The sequence below is a fragment of the Mobula birostris genome, chromosome 18, assembly GCF_030028105.1.
Source record: "Mobula birostris isolate sMobBir1 chromosome 18, sMobBir1.hap1, whole genome shotgun sequence".
Taxonomy (NCBI): domain Eukaryota; kingdom Metazoa; phylum Chordata; class Chondrichthyes; order Myliobatiformes; family Myliobatidae; genus Mobula; species Mobula birostris.
In genome coordinates this window covers 34,981,250-35,002,005 of record NC_092387.1, presented here as the reverse complement: position 1 = coordinate 35,002,005, position 20,756 = coordinate 34,981,250, and the positions used below count along the sequence as shown (strand labels likewise).

The 20,756-nt window shown below is 41.3% G+C and overlaps 1 protein-coding gene across 4 annotated transcripts in view; it reads left to right on the top strand.

Moving 5' to 3' along the window:
• marchf8 (membrane-associated ring finger (C3HC4) 8) overlaps nucleotides 1-20,756 on the top strand; it is a 48,326-nt gene that overhangs the window by 13,557 nt on the left and 14,013 nt on the right. For 2 of the 4 annotated variants that reach the window (XM_072282466.1, XM_072282464.1), the window contains exon 2: nucleotides 19,118-19,168. In XM_072282466.1, the coding sequence (XP_072138567.1) occupies nucleotides 19,118-19,168 (51 nt within the window). Of the gene's footprint in view, nucleotides 1-19,117; nucleotides 19,193-20,756 lie in introns of all 4 variants that reach the window. The other 2 variants (XM_072282465.1, XM_072282463.1) reach the window with 1 other exon arrangement.

Here is a 20,756-nt window from a genome sequence, read left to right as displayed (position 1 = left end):
ATGGGAGTTATGGAGGGTGTGCTCCAAAGCCCAGAGGAATGTTGTGGGACTGGACAGACTGGTGGAAATATCTGAATATTACTACTATGTATTTCCATCAGTAATTTTAGGTTAGAATTTTTATTTAAAACATGTAAAAATATTATACTTTATTCTATTTTAGTTCTGAGACTAGTAACTTATTTTAAAAAATCTGGTCTGGTTGTCATATGACCCAAGTTAATGGTACAAGCTGGTTCCTGGATCTGTGGTAAGGGGAAGTAAACCAGAACTCCCAGAGAGATCTGTGAAACAGCAACAGATATTCCCACCTCAAATGGTTGGTCAACCTAAGTCCAGATGGAAGAGGGCCAAGTTATGGCAACGATTCTCAGAGGAAGCATTTGTTGTGTATAGACATAACTTCCTACATTTCTTTAGCTATGTTGGCCGTGATTGTTGTGCTTACTAAGCCAAGGATAGGATACATTTGGGTATTAGGCAACTCATTCATTACTCGCCACCCTTGCAGCAAGCATCCCATGTGAAAGATTAGGTCCAGAGTAAAACTGTCACACTATGCAATAGGAAATGGGGGGAGCTCTTCACAACACCACTTCCGCCCCCCCACCCATTCTTCATTAGGGACTTTCTAAATGAAATGTCCAACCCACTGGCAATGATGGGGCTAGAATTCTCTTGTGGTTTCACAGGGACCTTTTTGTTCTTTTTGGCATCTGATTCTCATTGCAGTACACCCCCACATGTCAAAAGTGAAACCAATGATGCCTGTACAGGTTTAGGTGCAGTATACTGTAAGTTCTTGGCAAAGAAGCGGCCTCTTGATGCAAGCTGATAAGCAGCCATGTAATTGGAGAATCCCATGGCTGGTACCACATGAGACACCCCACCTCTGCTGTTTGATTGCAGTGAGATGTTTGATGTTGATTGGATTATTATCTAACTTCAAATCCAGAAGTTTGTGGTGACAATCGTATTTTTGTCAGTAAGCGTAATAGCAACAGGGTTGTATCTGCATCAGAAGCATTTGTAAATGGGCAAGTGTTCTGACTAGACTGATGAAAATTTGCATCCTATCTCAAATTACACCAACCACCAGCATGGAGATTGTGGAGATATTCCTCTCTTCAATCCAAGAGAGAGAAAGAGTTGCATTTTGTGGGCTGCTTCAGCGTGTAACTGTGAAGTTCTTATAGAGGTGTTTAAGAACGGGAAATGAGGCCACCAACTTGTGTACAGCAATGTCATGTTCGGGGGGAGAAAATGTTTTCTAGGAAAACAGGAAATTTGCTCATACTTTTCTTTGAATGAGTGCTGGGGGCTGGAGAGAGCAGTTTAACATCCCAGCTCCTAACTTGGATTATCAGCTTGATCTCTGGAGTACAATGTGAACTTGTGACTTACTGTTCTATGGAGAAGAATGTCTTCTGTGAATCAACGCTAAGCTAAAGCTCACACTGTCTGGTTATGATTTATGAGAATGTTGTCAGGACTCGAGAACTGAGTTATGGAGAGTGACTGGGTGGGCCAGGGCTTTATTCCTTGGAGACTGAGAGGTGGCATAGAAGTGTTTCAGAGCACGAGGAGCATAGCCAGGGTGAACAAACAGAATTTTTCCCCAGTGAAAAGAAATTAAAAAACTAGAGGGCCTTGGTTTAAGTGAGAGATAAAAGATTTGTAAGGGACCTAAGGGGCATCTTTACACAGAAGTTGGTGGGTACAGTGGCTACTGGATAATTGGGCTATCGAGTAATCGGGGCAGTTGCTTATTTGGGACAACTCTTTTAAAAAAAAAAACAAAAGCTAAATGGGAAAATAGCTGAGCTTCCCTTCATTTATTTGGGACACTATGCCACTTGATTGGGGCAGGACTATAGCTGAGCAGGTTCTAATTGGTGTCAGTCATGCACACTTGTGTGCCGTTACACGCTACACTGTGATTAGGCTGAACTGTTAAATAGTGTCATTTGCATGTGTTTGTGTTTTTTTAAAAAAAAGACTTTTGTAGTTGTCAAGAAATAAGGTGATGAGGTAAGTTGAACCATCTGTCAGCATGGAACAGTTGGGATGAGGGTATTAGCTCCGTGTTTCTGACTCTTGGCACTCAACTGTCATAGAGTCCTAACTTCTGGTGACAGATCTATCATTCCAGGTTCTAATGCTAACCAGTGCTAGCCTGTGTTTATATTTGTCAGGAATGGGTTTGGCACACTGTGCACAATGTGCTGGATTTGATTCTAATCTTCAGTCTGCAGGCAGCTTGGGTCAAAGGTTGTGGCTTCATTAAAGGGAAGTCATTGAGCAACAGGGCTGGGCTTTGAGCCCTTGTGATGGCCCTACAGTAATGGTCAGCACAACCAACAGGACAATCTCCCCCCCCCCCACCCCATGCAACATCAAGACTATTAACCCCACCATTCACAAGGGTTGCACACCCTAACACCCTAAGCAGTGATCCTTCCATACAATACTTGTTAATGTGACATTATTGCCTCTAGTCTAGGCCTTCATGTCTGTGTTCCTCCTCGTGGCTTGTGGTAACTTTAGTCAGCTCTGCTAGAGGAAGCTGTTGCAATGGTACATCTGATGTACTAGATCCCTTCCCACTGGATATCTGTAAGGTGCTGGGGTCTCTGGGTGATGGTACATTGCTGATGTTGTCAGTAGTTTTGTTTCAATCTCTCATGCAGCCAGGGTATTTAAACTGTGAGTTTGATGATCGGTAACTAAGCAGGAAATTAGTGGTGACCACAGAATGGCCAGTTGTTGTAATGAGACAGCTGATTCATTACTTCCCTTTAGGAAAGGAAATCTATCATGTGACTCAAAGACTACAGTTTATGGTCTCTTTCTGAAAGTCCATGTCACTTAGTTAAGGGGTAGTGAGTTAAAGGCTGGAGTTGCCACTGGTGTCCTTGAAATGAATTTTAAAAAGCTAACACGTTGTCTAGAACTGATGCCAGATCTTTTAGCAGCATGAGACGAAGGTCTCACTTGATGAGAAACTGAACTGGAGAGCCAGTGAGATGGATTGGCTTCCAGAGCAGATCAAAGGCTCATCAGTCTGTGACAGACATCTTCAAAGCATGTCAACTCTAGACTGGGATACCTGCTACTTGTGTGTTTTCAATCTCTAAAGAACTAAACCCTTAAGAAAATTGGCTGTGATTCAAGCAAAGTCTACATATTATAATATAGCAATGTAACATCATGACATAAAATATGAAAGGTGAAAATGTTGATTTTTGTTTTTGTCTGCAATCTGTAAAAAGAAATGTGCAGTAAAATATTGCAACATAATGTAATGTTATCAACATCTTTCTCATAATGAGACCATCACACAATTGAAACAATTACAGTTAATTGTGAAATTAAAACCTAATTTAATTGCAATTTTAGTCACATTGTTCAACAGTTGTTTAATACCAGCACTCCTGAATAGTGGAAAGGATTCAGCATGGTGGTGGGAGGGGTGAGAGTGGGCAGCAGTGGAGGAAGAGGAAAAGGGGGCAGAAGAAGGGGAGGAGGGTAATTAGAAAGTGGGAGGAGTGTAACTCCAGTGGAGTGCTCACAGAGCCATACAGAACAGAATAAGTCCTTTAGCATGTCATTGAATACTTATCTGCACTAATCCAGATAAACTTGGTCCATAGCTTTCTATGCTTTTTAATTCAGGATGCTCCTTAAGTGTTGAGAATACCTACCATATTCTTCCAGATTGTAACCATCCTCTGGCTGGGGGAAGAAAGATCTTCTTTGGGTCCCCACTAACCCTTTTAAACCTGTGCCTGCTGCTTTTAGATGCTTGTAACATGGGGATATGTTTCTCACTATCTGCCTGGTCTGAGCCCCGCTGCTCCTGGTGGTGCTATCTGTTGGTGCTATGGCAAACCTTGGCCATGGAATCTGAGTGGGTGTAAAAGATCCCACAGCTCAACATCAGAGAGATCTGCTAGCTCTCTGCCGGATGTCTGCTAGCCACCATGGCTGAAGCCGATTGTCTGGTGCCTATTCAGAGGAATTGCTGGAATCAAATTATCCTGTTTTTTCTGTGGCACACAGTGACTAAACTTCAAATACTGTACATCATTGGCTGCAGACTACTGTGGGACAAGCTGTGGTCGTGAGAGCAGGCAGCAAAGGAGAAGCTTTTTTTTCTGTCCCTTAATGTGGTTCAATGGACAATGCTCCACATGGGAATGAGTCATAGATCAGTTTACATTCCTGGACTTTGAATTATGTATCCTTTTTGTACTGGGAAAAATATTAGCTTGCAGACCTAGCAATCTGGATGGCTGGATTGGTGGTCTGATAATGACTTCAAATCCTACAGCAACTATTGAGCGCATACAAATTCAGTTAATAAGTCTAGGCTGGGAAGGAGAAGAGTTGTGATGTGCATCCTGTGGTCAAATGGCTTATTGCCTCAGTCTGTGAAGCACTGCATCTAGATCTTGGTATTAGTATCTTCAAGGGAGACAGGATATCAGTTTCAGAGGCAGGGAAAAAATGTGTAGGGTAATCAGCTTAGTGCTTTTTCTTCAAAAGGTATTGTACCCCCTTGGAAACTTTAGAGGAATTACTAAGCCTATTAGCAAGTTGTGGTATTCATATTGTGATCTCTATAACTGCTCCTGGGATTTACAGTCTCCTAGCAACTGTTGCACAGAGGATTTCCTTGAAGGTCTATTCCAGATTCAGACGGCATTCACATTAACACTGTAGTGTTGAGGGTTCCTTTTGTAACTGCATTGTATGTACCGTCTCAGGGAAAGAATGGGTTCTGATTTTTACAGGTGCCCAAAGCTGATTTTGTCCATATGTCAGAAAATACACAGAAGTCACTTAATATAGCAACCATGCCTCCACACTATCGTAATGAATGGCATCAATGTAAGACACAAGAGCAGTTACCGGAAGGTGGGGGAGGGAGGGAGGGAGAGAGAGAGAGAGAGAAAAAAATGGATGGATGGATACTGGTTGTCTGCTGTGTATCAGTATGTCAGACTTTTGAATTTAATATTATGAGTTTGTATGTAGGGATGCCTGCAAGTTTGAAGTTTAAAGTACATTCATTATCAAAGTGTGAGCAGTATGGAGCCCTGAGATTCAGCTTCCCACAGATGGTCAGTAAACAAAGAAACACCATGGAACCCATTCAAAGAGCCCAACATGCAGAAAAAAATACCCAAACTGCGCAACCATCAGAAAATGAGTGATAAACAGTGAATATAAAACATCAAACCACAGATTGCTGGCAGCTGAGCCAGTCTGCGCTGATCAAACTTGCACAAAATAGCAAAAAAAGGAGAGTTCCCAGAAACGCATATGACATGAACTGCGGAGTCCGAGCTGAGAGCTACGGCTCTGGCAGCATCACGAGAGAGAGGGAGAAACTGTCAAATGCAGACACCTTCCTCTGGGGCAAGAGAGGAAGGAGAGAGAGAGATCAGTCAAACACAGGCAGACGGTGCTGAATACCTGCTTGCCTTCTGCTCTCATTCCCATTGACTTTTGTCTTTTTTGACGCTCTTAGTTGGTGAGATCGGCGAGAAATGGAGTTGATCATGGACTCACGCCCTATCTCCAGGCTTCTTGTCTTCCAAGCTGCACACTTTGCTCCAAACGACACCGAACACCCTCGGAGACAGCAAAGTGCCAGATTGCAGAATCGGCCCAAAAATACACCATCAAAATGTAAATCATAGGCGTTTGTAACACAGGGTTGACCTGTTTGTGTTAATTGTTGATAGCAGAAATTGCTGTATGGCTATTTAAGGATTGTGCCTTGTGAATAACTGCAGAAGGGTTAATAGTTCCAGGGGGGCACATGGCAAAGATATCTTGAATAAAGAGGGGATAACCTTGTTTTGAACTTGTCTTGTATGAAAAGAATCTAGTGCTTTCCTAGAGTAGGAAAGGTACGTCGTATCCGGAGTTTCTCCAGCGGACGATTTCCCTCCACGCCTCTCTGACGTAGTGGGGAACCGCATACGAGGCAAGTTACAGCAGTGGTTTATACGACGAGAAAGCTCTTCTCGGGCTTCTAGCCTGATATAGGTATCGATTTTAACCAATGTTTCCATGACAAACTCTGCCATTTAGTTAAATACCACTGGACTAGACATGCCCAGGCATCATCCTTGATGAAGATGGCAGAGTTTGTCATCGAAATGTCAGTTAAAATCAATGCCCGTACCCAGCTGGAATCCCGAGAAGAGTTTATTTGTCCTGTGTATTTTCATATTTTGTTAAGAACTTGTACTGTTGAGTTCCTGGTATTAAATGCTTGTATGGCCTATGTAGGCGATAAGTAAAAGGTTAGCTTATTGATGAATACTTGTCTTCATTTTGACAAATAGGTTGCTGTGCTACGACATTTTAACAGGAATTAAGTCTGTGTATCTCCCCAAATGTGACCTCTTGGGAACATTTTTACCAAAATGGGGAACTGTGTGAAAAGATAACAATCTGTACTCTTTCATGACATCTGAATGTTTCAGTAAATTGTACATTCAATGAGCTGCATTGAAGTGTGGTCACAGATGTAGACTCCGGCATCAAGATTCCACACGCCTCACCAATGCAAGGGTTAAAATTTCCAAGGAACTGGATTGAACTGTCACAAGTAGAGCTGAGGTCATGACCAGGTGCTCAATATTTGAGTGTTGGTTGCTTAATAACCTCTGGCCAATATACTGAGAGAACCACTTTGTTCTCTAAACAGTGCAGTGGGATCTTCTGAGTCTCCTTGAGGACCACGCGTGTCGGGAAGGCCTCTTCTATGATTCCCTTGTCCATTCATCCCTCCCCACCAACCTCTGTCTTGGCACTTATCCCTGCAAATGGCCAAAGTGTTACATCTGCTCATTCATGTTTCCCCTCACCTTCATTCAGGGCTCTAAACAGTCCTTCCTGGTGAGGCACCGCTTCACCTCTGAATCTGCTGGGATCATCTGTTTTGTCTCATGCTCCTAATGTTTCCTCTCTAGAGTGGTAAGACCCGTCATAAATTGGGGGACTGGAGCCGAAAGTGGAACTTCCTGTTGATCCAACATTTTAATTCGCATTCCAATGTGTCAGCCCATGGTCTCCTCTTGTGCCACAATGAGGCCACCCTCAGAGTGGAGGAGCAACAACTTGTATTCTGCCTAATGGGCTCCAACCTGATGGCATGTATATCAACTTTTCCTTCCAGTTAAAAAAAATTCCTCCGAGGTAGAAAACTGTCTGCTCTGCACGGGTTGTTTCAATTGGGTGATTCTGCTGCAGAAGTAGAGACTGTGTTTTGGGAAAGAGCCTAGCATCCACAAACCTTGTGTTGTTTACAGCATAATTGAGTGGCATGGCTCCAGGTCAGTTGGAGCAGGGTGTTGGGCAATGTGGAAGTAGTTCAAATTTCTGAAGATTCTATACAGGCAGAGCTTGCGTCAGCCCAGTACAGAGAGATGAGAATGAACAGTCATAGCAGAATTGGTAATTTTGGAGGAGGTGCTGAGTGGTGGTCTGAGAAGATTAGTAACTTTGACCATGGCAGCAGGAAAGAGAAGTAACAGAATTTACAAAACATGCAGATAAGTGAATTAGTAAGATGTAGAAAGCTAAAGAATTAATGTGGATAAATCGTATTAGTTCAGAGATATTCAAAGGACAGCATGAATGTGCTGGGTTTTTTCTAAGCTGTATGACTTCATTAGGGTCTATAGGAGTCAAGTAGAAGTTAGTATGTAGAAAATGGAGAGCATTAAGAAACAATCAAAGTAGAGGATGTATGGGAGTTTATGCTATTTAATAAGGTATCAAATATGAAAAATTATAATTAAGTGTTACCATTGTGGTAGGGGCTCACATACACCAAACCAATGAAAGTTTAAAGGTGAAACTTGCAGAAAATGTAACGAAGTAGAAGACATACAAAGAGCAGGTCAGACAGACAAAAATAAATGGACTGTACAGGGAAGAGAAAAAGATATAAAAAAAAATCAATTTGCAGTTTCAAAGAGCGTGCTGCATGCTGTTGATGAAAAATTGGATGATGAGACGGACGCAGGACTTGGTAGCTTTGAGATTTACAATGTGAAAACTAACAATAAACAAGCAATATGGCGTGCAGCAGAAGTGAATGGTAAATTAATTAAAATGGAGTTGGACACTGGCTCGGCTGTTTCAGTCGTTCCAGAAAATAAGTTTGAGTGGCATTTCAAAGATACTGAACTGAGGCCTACAGATATCCTCCTTTGAAATTATAGTGGAGAAAAGATAACTCCTGTGGGAATGACATTGTAACAGTGAAATAGAAAACCAACAAGCCATATTGGACTTGTATATCATAAAAACAGGAGGGCTAGCATTGTGGGGACATAATTGGTTGAGACAATTGCAACTTGATTGGAGCTCCATCCACCATTTGCATATCACATCCCCTTCAACGGTCAGCTGAAAGCAAATTAAGAAATGTACTGGATGCTGCACAGTATGGTATTGGAAAACTCAAATATATCAAGAGCAAACATGTTAAATGAAAATGCCACAACCAACTTTTGCAAAGCGTTCTTTTACCGTCCATGATGAAATAGCCAGTGAGCTAGATTGCATAGAGGCTGAAGAAATTCTTTCCAAGTTTGAGTGGAGTCCATGGGCAATGCCAGGCTCAGTAACCAAGAAGAATGGGTCTGTTAGGGTTTGTTGCAATTTAGTGTCACCATCAACCTAGAACAGAAAGTAGATCAATACTCTCTGCCCAGGATATCTTTACAAATCTTTTTGGAGGAAAGCACTTTAGCAAAGTGGACTTGGCTGAGATTTACCTACAGATGGAGATCGAAGAAGAGTCCAAAGTATTTCTCACCATAAACAGTCAGAAAGGGCTTTATCGCTATAATAGGATTATTTTTGGAGTTGCATCTGTCAGAAAGCTCTAGATTAGGCGCTGCAAGGCTACGCAGGCACTCAGTGTTACCAGGATGACGTCATTGTTATCAGTCAGGATGACGAGGAACATTTCCAAAATTTCAAGACCGTATTAAGAAGAATAGAAGATTATGGGCTTGGGGCACGACTCAAGCGTGAATTCTTTAAACCAAGCATCATTTACTGTGGTCACATCATTGATGCACAAGGATTACACAAATGTGCTGAGAAAATTCAGGCGGTGGTAGTTTCCCCAAGGCCAAAGGGCACGTCAGTTACGGTCATTTTTAGGATTTGTCAATTACTGTAACAGGTTCCTACAAACTTGGCTACTGTGCTCCATCCCTTGAACTCTACTACAGAGAGAGAAGAAATAGGAAGGGACAAAGTAATGTGAGGTGGTTTTCAAAAAGGTAAAAGAAACATTGATGTCAGACACTGTACTCATGATCCATTACATCCAGTGAAGCTGGCCTGTGATGGCTTTCCTGATGGAATAGGTGCAGTCATGTCACATGGAAATGACACCCCATAGCCTTTGCATCATGCTCCCTTAAAACTGCAGAGAAAAATTGTGCACGTATTGACAGAGACGCCTTGAGTCTGGTTTGGGATGTCAATTGGTACTTGTATGGGAGAGAGCTTACCCTCATTTCTAATCATCAACATTTCCGATTCTCAGTATTGAGGGTTCCATTAATTCTGCCCAGATCGCCAACTCCATTTGCAGAAATGCATACTTCAAACCTGCAGGGAACCTCTGCCATGATTCACTGTTGTCTGCAGACACTCATCCATGTAGCACTCTCCAGTACTTCTATGGACAAACTGCATCCTGTTTGAGCCAAGAATTTCAAATGTGGACTTGTCGGAACAGAGCACTTGCTGCCATTGTACAGCACCCCAGTCTTTGTGTTATTGTGCATAGGTGAGTTCCTTGGCTGTTTCCACTTTGGAGAAATGGCTTTTTGGCAACAACTCTTCCACGAAGACCACTTCTGACAAGACTTTCCCGATTGTACAGGAGCGTACTTGGGTAGCAGTGGTTTCTGAGTTCAGAGCTGATAGCAGTGCTGAACTTGTTCCGATTTAGAAGAGAAGTCAGTTGATGTATCTCTTATCTGCAGTTTCCGTGGTCAGCCACTGAGTTTCTGGTCCTCAACCTTGCCTGTTTCTTTGTCCTCCTTCAGAAGAGCTTGGACAGCACATCTCAACTTTGGAATGTTGCAAAACTTCTGCTTGGGAGAGGCCTTGCTGATGCAGGATGACCACCTTGCGTCTTGTTGCTATTCTCTCTCCTGGCATGGAGTAAGAATTAAAATAGTCACATCTGCCACATCCTCACCTTTTACCTGGTTTGATTCCTTCTATACTGGTTTCTGTTTCAGTCATTTAATTTAATTCATTCAACTCTTCATGTCATTGATCATTAGCAACTGTTTGTCATCTTTGATCACGCACTGGGCTATTTATATGCGAAGTAATCATTTTTATTTGAAAACTGATCGATTACTTAATATGTTGCTTTCTTTAACATGGTACAAAAATTTCTCTAACATTTGAATTTTTGTAAAATGAATGTTTGGAAATCTAAAGTTTTCGTTTTACTGACGCTAATGTTGGAAACAAAAAATAAATCTCTAAAATAAAATTTGCATTAAAAAAATCTAGGATCTGTCTATATATGTACATAATTTGAGATTCATTCTATATTAAATTGTAGTTTATAACGAAGCAGGGAGGAGCACTATTTAATATTTAAATAATATTTGTGTAATCTTGTAAATGTATTTGATTAAGCATTCTTTGTTTATATAATTCATTATGGTTATATGTACAAAGTACGTGAATGACGTGTGTCATCACAGCACTGCGTCATACACGTGTGTCTCGCTTAAAGTAAAAATTAAGCTATGATACGTTATTCTCAGCTCTGTTTCTGCTTTCTGTTAGTTTAATATTTTGGGGCTACAAAACATAACAGTAACCACCTAGTTTTATATCAATTTTTTGACTTCTGAAGAACCTATAGATCACAGAGTCACCAGGATCCAAGAATATTTAGCAAATATAAAATGCAATGTATTTCTTGTAATGTCGCATTATGGAAATAATTATGTAAAGCTAACGATTATAGTGCAGGATGTAAGGACAGTTTTGTGTGAAGCCTGTCTGTGGAGGTGGAGATGGCAAATAGTGGCTCACAGTGCCAGGGATCAGAGTTTGAAACTGACCTCGGGTTTTGTCTGTAAGCAGTTTGCACATTCTCCCTATAAACATGTAGGAGTATGGTGCTCTGGTTTCCTCCTGCTATCGGAAGATCTGGTTGCTGCATCAATTGCCGACTCTCAATTAATTGGTCCCAGATAAAGATGAGTGGTGAATATAATTTGTGTGGTAACTGTGTAAACAGGTGCTTCGTGGTTAGTGTGGGCCCAAGAGCTTGTTTTCATGTAAGTGACTGACTTTAAGTGGTCAACTGAATTGCTGATTCTTGGAAATGAATGCTGCAGTAACAACTCCTCCTACTCGAAGTGAATAACTTTTAATTCAGAAGAATGAATAAATATATATTTGGGGATTGATTAAAAGCACTTATGAAATTATGAATCATTAAATCATTTACCATACATATCTGAGTTGATTGTACCAGTTAACTTAATGGATATGAAATTATACAGTTTTATATATGCAAACAATGAACATTATTTTGGCTTCTGCCTCCTTCCTTCATTTCTAATCCTAAAGGATTTTGGCCAACATGTTGACTGTTTATTTTCCTCCATAGATGCAGCTTGGCTTACTGAGTTCCTCCAGTATTTTTTGTGTGTGTGTGTTGCAATTGATATGTTTGTATGGGCTTAGTACTTTACAGAGGGAGTAACATAGTTACTGTATGTTTAAGAATTGTGTACCTGCTGCTACCTTGCTGTACCAACCACTGCTGGTAGCTGAGAGTCAGCTGCTTTTAGTAAAGGAAGTCCAACAAAGAAGATTACTTTTATTCTGAAATAGTGTTCTGAAGGTTACCCTTTGAATCCTCAAACTTCAATAATGTGAAAAGAAATGTTGGAATACCAGAGGATTAGGTCAAATTCCAGTCAGGATGGCGCCAGCGAATGACGATTCCCATTTCACTTTTTCTACACCTTCTGCTTGTTCTTCTTGTCTTGCTTGCATTTTGGAAACTGCAGCAGTGATGTACAGTTTGAATTTGTTTGAAGGATCCAGCACTATGCTGTGTCCAGGGAGCTGCCGCATGGAGGTCAGAGATGGTTGGGGGGAGGGGGAAGGTGATGTCTTTCTTCAACACCATGGTCTTTCTGTAATTAATGGCTATCTGGAGTAGACAAATATCAGAGTTGTATTATACAAGCATACTTTGACAATAAAATGAAACTTTGAAATTCATTTAATCTCCTGAGCAGTTCCAACATTTAGTGTTTGATTTCAGGTCTAAAGAAATTTGCAGTAAGCAGTTCCTGAATGATTTTGCACTGGGAAACAAGATTGCATTTATAAGATAATTCCCCTTTAACACAGGCACAACCCAAGGCCAGTTACTTAAGTCCACCTAACACTCATTTGAAATGTGGAATGGTTATATTCCATATTCGGTTAAATGAGAGAAGATTTACATGAAGCATAATCATTGGCAGGAACTCGTTGGCCTGTTTCTGTGCTGCCAGTTCTTTGTAATCGTTCTCTGTCAGTATGTTGGCCACAGACCATTAGAAAGAAACAAATCAAATATATCAGACAGTGTTCAATTCTGGAAATCAAGAACATAGTGGAAGTTTTTTTTCCAGATTGGATGCCTACGGCCAGTGGTGTGCCATTGGGATTGTTGCTGGCTTCTCTGTAGTCATGTATACTGATGATCTGGGTAAGATTGTACAATAAGTGGCACGAGTAATAAGTTGGTCAATGACACCGAAGTTCCTCTTATAATGGACAGTGAAGAAGGTTGTCCAAGGTATTAATCAACTGGGAAAATGGGCAAAGGAATGGCAGGTGGAATTTAACTCAGACAAATGTGTAGTGATGTATTTTGCGAAGTTAAATCAGGGCAAGCCATACATAATGAATATCAAGGTCCAAGGGGGTGTTGGTGAATGGATACACCTAGGGGTACAAGTACATAGCTCCTGGAATGTGCCAAATTAGAATCAGAATCAGGTGTATTATCACCGGCATGTGTTGTGAAATTTGTTAACTTAGCAGCAGCAGTTCAATGCAATACATAATCTAGCAGAACTGGAGGAGTTACAAGCTTCAGTGGCTGAGATGGGAGAGACTGCACATACAACTGTTGCCAGGTGCTTCACCAGTTGCAGCTTTATGAGAGAATGGCAAAGAGAAAGCCACTGTCGGGGTGGGGTTGGGGGAAGAAAACTGACATGAAATCTCTGCTAGAGTTTGTCGGAAGACGTGTGGGAGATTCTGAAGTCAGCTGGAAGAAAGTTCTATGGTGTGATGAAACCAAAACTGAGCTTTTTGGCCATCAGACTAAATGCCATGTTCAGCATAAACCGAACACTACACATCATCAAAAACACACCATCCCAACTGTGAAGCATGATGGTGGCTGCATTGTACTGTGGGGATGCTTCACTGCAGCGAGCTCTGGAAGGCTTGTGAAGGTAGGGGGTAAAATTAATGCAGCAAGATTCAGGGAAGTCCTGGAGAAAAACCCGATGCAGTCTGCAAGACAACTGCGACTTGGGAGAAGATTCGTTTTCCAGCAATACAATAATCACAAGTGTAAAGCCAAAGCTACACAGGAATGGCTTAAAACAACAAAGTTAATGTCCTGGAGTGGCCGTCAGAGTCTAGGTCTCAATCCCAAAACCAGCTCAAACATCCTATTTATCATCTTCATGAATACCTCTCCTGCCTTTGGTATTCTATCTTCACTCTGAGTCTCTTGGGGAAACTCTAACCCACCATGATTTTTACAAAAGACTTCCTGACATTGTCCAATTTCAGTATTTGTTGTTTCAATTGTGTCTGCTTCCGTCATCAGGGCTCCCTTGCCATCTCTCCAATTAGAGCAGCAACTGCTCTGCCTGTGCCCATAAGAAACTGCAGTGTGTCTGGATACAACTCAACACATCACAGAAACCTGCCTGCCTTCCATGGTCTCTGTCTCTACTTGTTGGCTCAGTGAAGCAGCCCGTATAATCAAAAGTCCTAGCCACTCTGGGCATTCTCTTCTCCTTCCTCTCATCGGGCAGAAATGACAGAAGCCTGAAAGCACATACTTCCAGGCTCAAGGACAGCTTCTTCCTCTCTGTTATAAGATTATTAAATGGTTCCCTAGTGCAATAGGATGGACCTTTGACCTCACATTCGACCTCGTTTTTGACCTTGCTGCTTATTGTCACCTGCATTGCACTTTGTAGTTATACTTTATTCTGCACTCCTGAAGTTTCACCTTGCTGTTTCAGTGCTCTGTGCAATGAATTGATCTGTATGAACAATTTTACAAGACAAAATTTTCATTGTACTGTGGTACTTACGACAATGATGGCAGATCAGAAATAACATTTCTTCGCTGACAGTCAACACTGGCACACTTCAAGGATGTCTGCTTGGCCCACTGTTCTGCACTCTACACCCATGACTGTGAGGGAGGGCACAGCACAAACACCATCTACAAATTTTCCAGTGACATTGTTGGCAGAATTCTGATGCTGATGAGGCGCCGGTCAGGAGTGAGATAGATCAGCTGGTTGAGTGGTGTCACCACAACGACCTTGGATTCAACGTCGTTAAGATCAAGGAATTGATTGTGCGCTTCAGGAAGGGCAAATAGAGAGAACATACACCAGTCTCTCTCATTGAGGGATCAGCAGTGGAAAGGGTGAGCAATTTCAAATTCCTGGGTGTCATCATCTCTGAAGATCTATCTTGGTCCCAACATATTGAGGCAATTACAAAGAAAGCACATCAGGACTTTGAGGAGAACTGGCATGTCACCAACAACTCTCGCAAATTTCTGCAGTCGTACCATGGAGAGCATTCTGACTAGTTACATCACCGTGTGGTATGAGGAGCCACTGCACAAGATCTGGGAAAAAGCTGAAGAAGCTGGTAAATTCAGCCAGCTCCATCATGGGCACTAGCCTCCTCAGCATCAAAGGCATCTTGAAAAAACGATGCTTAAAAAGACAGCATCCATCGTTAGTGAAGGACCCCCCCCCCCCCCCCCCCATCATCCAGGACATGTCCTCTTCTCATTGTCAGCATCAAGGAACGTTTTCAGAATAGCTTCTTACCCACTGCCATCAGATTTCTGACTGGACAATGAACTCATGAACGCTGTCTTACTTTTTTCTTTTTTAGTTCTCTTTGCACTACTTAATTTAATTTTTAATATATATATTTCTTATTGTAATTTAGATTAATATATTGCAATGTACTGCTGCCACAAAACAATATATTTCATGACATATGCCAGTGATATTAAACCTGATTCTCACAAACCAATTCTATTCCTCTCCTTCCCCCTCTCACTCGCCGACTATATCTGCAAGTCATCTGAATGTAATGATTTAAATACTGCAAGCATTGTTTGGTTGCAGACAAATGATGTGTTATCATTGAGCCAGCTGGCAAAGGGAATTTTGGCAGTACGACCCTTCATTGGTATTGTCTTAGTGATGGTTGACACTGTGGCCACATGGAATCCCTGCTGATATCACAGTGACTTGGATCATCAGTCTCCTAGATTGAGGTTTAGAGATTGGGGGTTGGTAGCTGCTGGGTAGGGTTAGAAGTTACTAATTTATGATTTAAAAACAACCAAACACTGAGGCAGTAAATTCATCAACCTTAGCAGGTCAGCTTAAATTTATTCCTGTGCCAATGCTGTGATGCCAGTTCTAATGTAGCTGCTAATTATAATCTAGACTTGCAAAGAATGTTTCTTACAGATGCATCGAAGGCTGTCTTGTGATGGTACTGGATTTGCTGGCCACGAAGTTCTAAATTCTAAATAAAAACAGACTTTAAGCCCTATCAGATATAATTTGCCATGAGGGCCCTCACTAAAGGGAGATTATATTGTAACTACCCAACCTTCATAAACTAGTTTACTTCCCTGTTGATTCTCTGCCATGAGTTTAACTGCCAATTCTCACTATCCAAAAGGTGAATCCTCTCTCCCCATTAAGGCCAAGGTACTTCCAGCTAACAAACTGGTACAGAAAACAGTTCAAGCAACACACATCAAAGTTGCTGGTGAACGCAGCAGGCCAGGCAGCATCTCTAGGAAGAGGTACAGTCGACGTTTCAGGCCGAGACGCTTCGTCAGGACTACACAGTTCATTTATTTTCAGTGATACACATTTAAATCCAAACAACAGTCTTAAATGTGTCTTAAAAACACATTTAATATTTGGAGGACTTTTATCTTCAACATTTCCAAATTACAAGCCATTTCTAAAACACTAAACATCTCCAAAGCACAAAGCATTTCTTAAATATAAAGCTCAAAGAACTTCTTAAATTCAAAGAATTTTCAGAAATACTGATACAATTCTGATTAACCAAAGAACATACCAATAACATTGGACAATAAAGATTTTGTTCCTATATACTTTGGGCACCATTTAAAAAAAGTCACCAATATTTGTTATTTCAATTCATAATTCATCATTTAAATGTTGCCCACAATGTAAGCTGAAAAGTTTTCTATCTTGTCTAGGCACGCCTGAGCATGCTTAGGTAGGGCAGATGCTGTATGGTAAGAAAGGTTTAAGAAAAACAGGATTTGGCGTCTAGAGGAGGAAAATTAAGATGCCATGACGCATGAGCCAGGAACGGGGAAAACCACACTGATACCGATTATAGATTTTTGGACTCTTTGTTGAGTAAGCCTCATTTAGTAACTCAATCTGAGTTAGATGACCTGGGTTCAAGACTGCAAAGATAGGATCTGCTGTCACCAGACACAAACATTTCCGTGAAGAATTTCAATGTTTGAGACAGGTATTTCTCAGAATAACTGATGCCAAGATTAAGCAAGGCATTTTTGTGATCTGCAAATCTGACAGATAATTCAAAGAACTCCTAGTGGGACTGGGGATAATTGCATGGAAGGCATTCAAGGATGTTGTTGAAAATTTTCTTGGTAACTACAGAGCACCAAACTACATGCAGCTGGCTGACAGCATGCTTCAAGCATACAAAACCATGAAATTCAACCTGTCACTAAAGATCCACTTTCTGCATTCCCATTTAGATTTCTTCCCTGCAAATCTTGGTACAGGCATTGGTGAGCATGGTGAAAGGTTTCACCAGGATATTGTGGTCATGGAGAAGCAATATCAGGGCAATTGGAATCCACTAATGCTGGCTGACTTGTGATGAACACTTAAGCGAGAAGCCTCAGACACTGAATGCAAACGAAAATCATCAACAAAACATTTTTAGCTTAAGCTATTGCAAACTGTTAGCACTGTTATGCAATTAAACACATTATATTCAAATAAAGTTAATTTCTTGTTTCTCCAAATTCCTACATGGTACAAGTGGTCTGGAATTATATTTGTGTCCAGCTTCATGACCTATCATAAACAAAAAAAATTACTGCGGAAGCAACACTTTCAGAAAAATTTGTTGTCCAGTGTAAGTTGCAAACAAATTGTCTGGTGCAGAAACTGAAGCTGGGTGAATTAATTTTCCTTCACCTTGTGTTTCTTTCATGTTTCTCCATGATGTTCCAACCACATTCCTAATAAACCTGAACTTTTTTAGATTATGAGAACACTCAGTCCTCGATTATTGTCATTTAGAGGTGCATGCATGCATTAAGAAATGATACAATGTTCCTCCAGGGTGATATCACTGGAAAAACAGGACAAACCAAAGACTAACATTGACAGAACCACATAATTAGAACATATAGTTACAGCATACAAAGCAATACCATAATTTGATAAAGAGCAGACTATGGGCACGGTTAAAAAAAAGTCTCAAAGTCCCAATCGACTCCCGAGTACCCGATAGCAGGCGGCAAAAGGGAGAAACTCCCTGCTGTAAACCTCCAGGCATCGACTACTGCCAATGCATTGGAAGCACCTGACCACAGCCGACACTGAGTCCGTCTGTCCGAAAACTTCGAGCCTCCGACCAGCCCCTCTGATACAGCCTCCCAAGTGCCATCCTCCGCTGAGCGCCTTTGACCTTGCCTCGGCCGCTGAAACAAGCAAAGCCGAGGATTCGGGGCCTTCTCCTCCGGAGATTCCGGCCCACACAGTAGCAGCGGCAGCGAAGTGGGCATTTCAGAAGTTTCTCCAGATGTTCCTCCGTACTCTCACGTCTGTCTCCATCAAATCAGAATTGTGCACGGTACCCTACTTGACACATAACAAATATCGTTCACTGGAGTGGCCACGCTCCGAATATTATAATGAATATAATATTCATTATATACCCGTTTTCTCCCACGTGGGTGACTTCACATGCATATGATATTTTGGAGACCTAGATCTCAGGTAAGTCTCTGAAAAATGTGAAGCTAACTACTTCGAACACCTGAAACCCTTCCACTATAAATACTTCAGTTATTGGTATGTCATATCTAGGACGTGGTGCAACCAGTCGGGATATTCTCGACTTCGTATCTACTGAGGTTTGTTGAAGTTTTGGATGACGTGTCAAATTTGCACAAACTTCCAAGACTGTAGAGGATTTGTAGTGTCTTCTGTGTCACTTACATTCTGGTCCTAGGACAGATGCTCTTGTATGAGTATGCCAATGAATTTAAAATTGCTGACCCTCTCCACCTCCATTCCCCTAATGAGCACTAGCTCATGGACCCCTGGGTTTCTTCCTCCTGTAGTCAATAATCAGTTCATTTGTTTTTGCTGACGTTGAGTGAGAGGTTTTTGTTGTGGCACCATTCAACTAGATTTTCAATCTCCCTCCTATAAACCTATTTGTCACCACTTTTGATCTGGCCAACAGTGTAACTGGGTACTTGGTCAGTGTAAATTGTTAAGTCTGAGTGGATGCTGGACGCCTCTGATGCTTTTCTACCCCCCTCCCACCCCCCGCTGAAATATTACTGTGCAAATTACTTTTGAGTCTACAGTTAATTTTGCTTTATAGATGCTAAGCTTTTGTTAGCAGCAGTGCTATTTTACATTGAGTGTGTTGTTGGTCAGCAAGGTTAATATGCCTCACCTTTCTGTTACAGAATGAGAAGCCTCTGGGCCATTCTACCAGCCGTTCCAGCAATATTTCTAAGGTGCGTGCTGAATCAGAAAATGCGGTAAGGATGGTAATACCTGCTGTTACAAGATGATCTTTATCTAAACTCAACTGATTTGTGCATGGAGCTGTCTCATCACGTAAACTGCAATTTATTTTCTGTTAAACACTGCACCCTTCATTAGAATAGAATAGACTATTAAGACTCCAGCGGATTGATCTGTTAGGCAAGCCACAATAGTCTTGCAGGATAAAATTGCAATTTCATACTGTCCAGCTGAGGCAGTATTTCATTAGTATAATTAAATAAAAATGTCACTTGGGGTTGTGCAGTTTCAGAAATTGCTGAAGCTTGCTCAAGTGGCTCAAGTTTTGACATATCTCACATATTAAGTACAGCTGGTGAAATATGCACAGAAGACATATTTGGAGATCTGTTTTTCATTAAAACACAAAAGAATATTCCAGTCTGTCAAGTGTGCTCTGCCAGCTAGTTACAGTAATTTTTCAATTTACAATTGTAGTTTACAATTTTTTGCTATTAGTCATTGCATCTTGAAACATTTGAATTACCAAACATATTTTAATATAGGGAACGGCTCTTTGAGCATAAAAATTCACAACAGCAAAGGACCCATAATGCATTTCATTCAGCTGTTTTGATTCTTGAAGTTTTGATTAACAAACTGTTTCTCAAGAGCACGTCTCTTTTTGTAAATTGAGGAAAAGGCAGATTTAATGGTTGAGATGTACTGTAAGTCCTGTTTCTTTGCCATGGTTCTGTAACATTAATGCACTTGGCTAGAGCTCCATCACAGCGCATATCCTTTTCTGCTGTGGAATGGAAGTGCAAAACCAGTTGTTAATTGTGATGAGGCACCCAGTGTCCATCAGAAGTACATGCATCGTTCATGCTGGGAATTTGAATTCTCTATTAGTGTATTCATTCTGGTGCTGCAAGGTTTGAATGAGAGTGCTGTATGTCACAGTGAATGACCCACACAAGCAGGCGGGTGGAATAGGAAGGTGCAAATGTTGTCTCCTCATTGGGACTGACTTCATTTAAAGCTGTTGTTGAAAAATCCACTGTCAAAGACAAATGTCGATTCTTCTGAGGTGCATCATTCCTCCATGTTCCTTTATGGTGGCCAAACCCTACCCTAACGCTTCAAGAACCTTTCTCTGCTGCTGCATTGTTGGGACGTTAACTGTGAACCGGGCTAACTCCTGTGCAAGTTCTCCATGGTACCATCAGCTGACCCTATTTCTACCAGCAATTCCCAGTGAACCTCTGTATATTTTAAATGGCGACCTGTGTTTCTAGAATCCCACGCATGAGGAAACATTGTCTGCACACCCACCTAATGGACCCTGCAGAGACTAATAGAGACTGCTTGCTACAATACCACACTGAGTCCCACAATCTTTGGCCACAGGGATGTGGGTGTGTGTTTCAGACTGCTCACTCTTTCGACGTGATCTTCTGTTTCCTATGGTTTGCTGCAGGTTTCTCAGTATATAACGATAAGAATAAAGATTAGCTTTATTTGTCTCCTGTGCGTTGAAACATACAGCGAAATACAAAGTTTGCGTCGCCTCACATCAAATCGGTGAGGATTGTATAT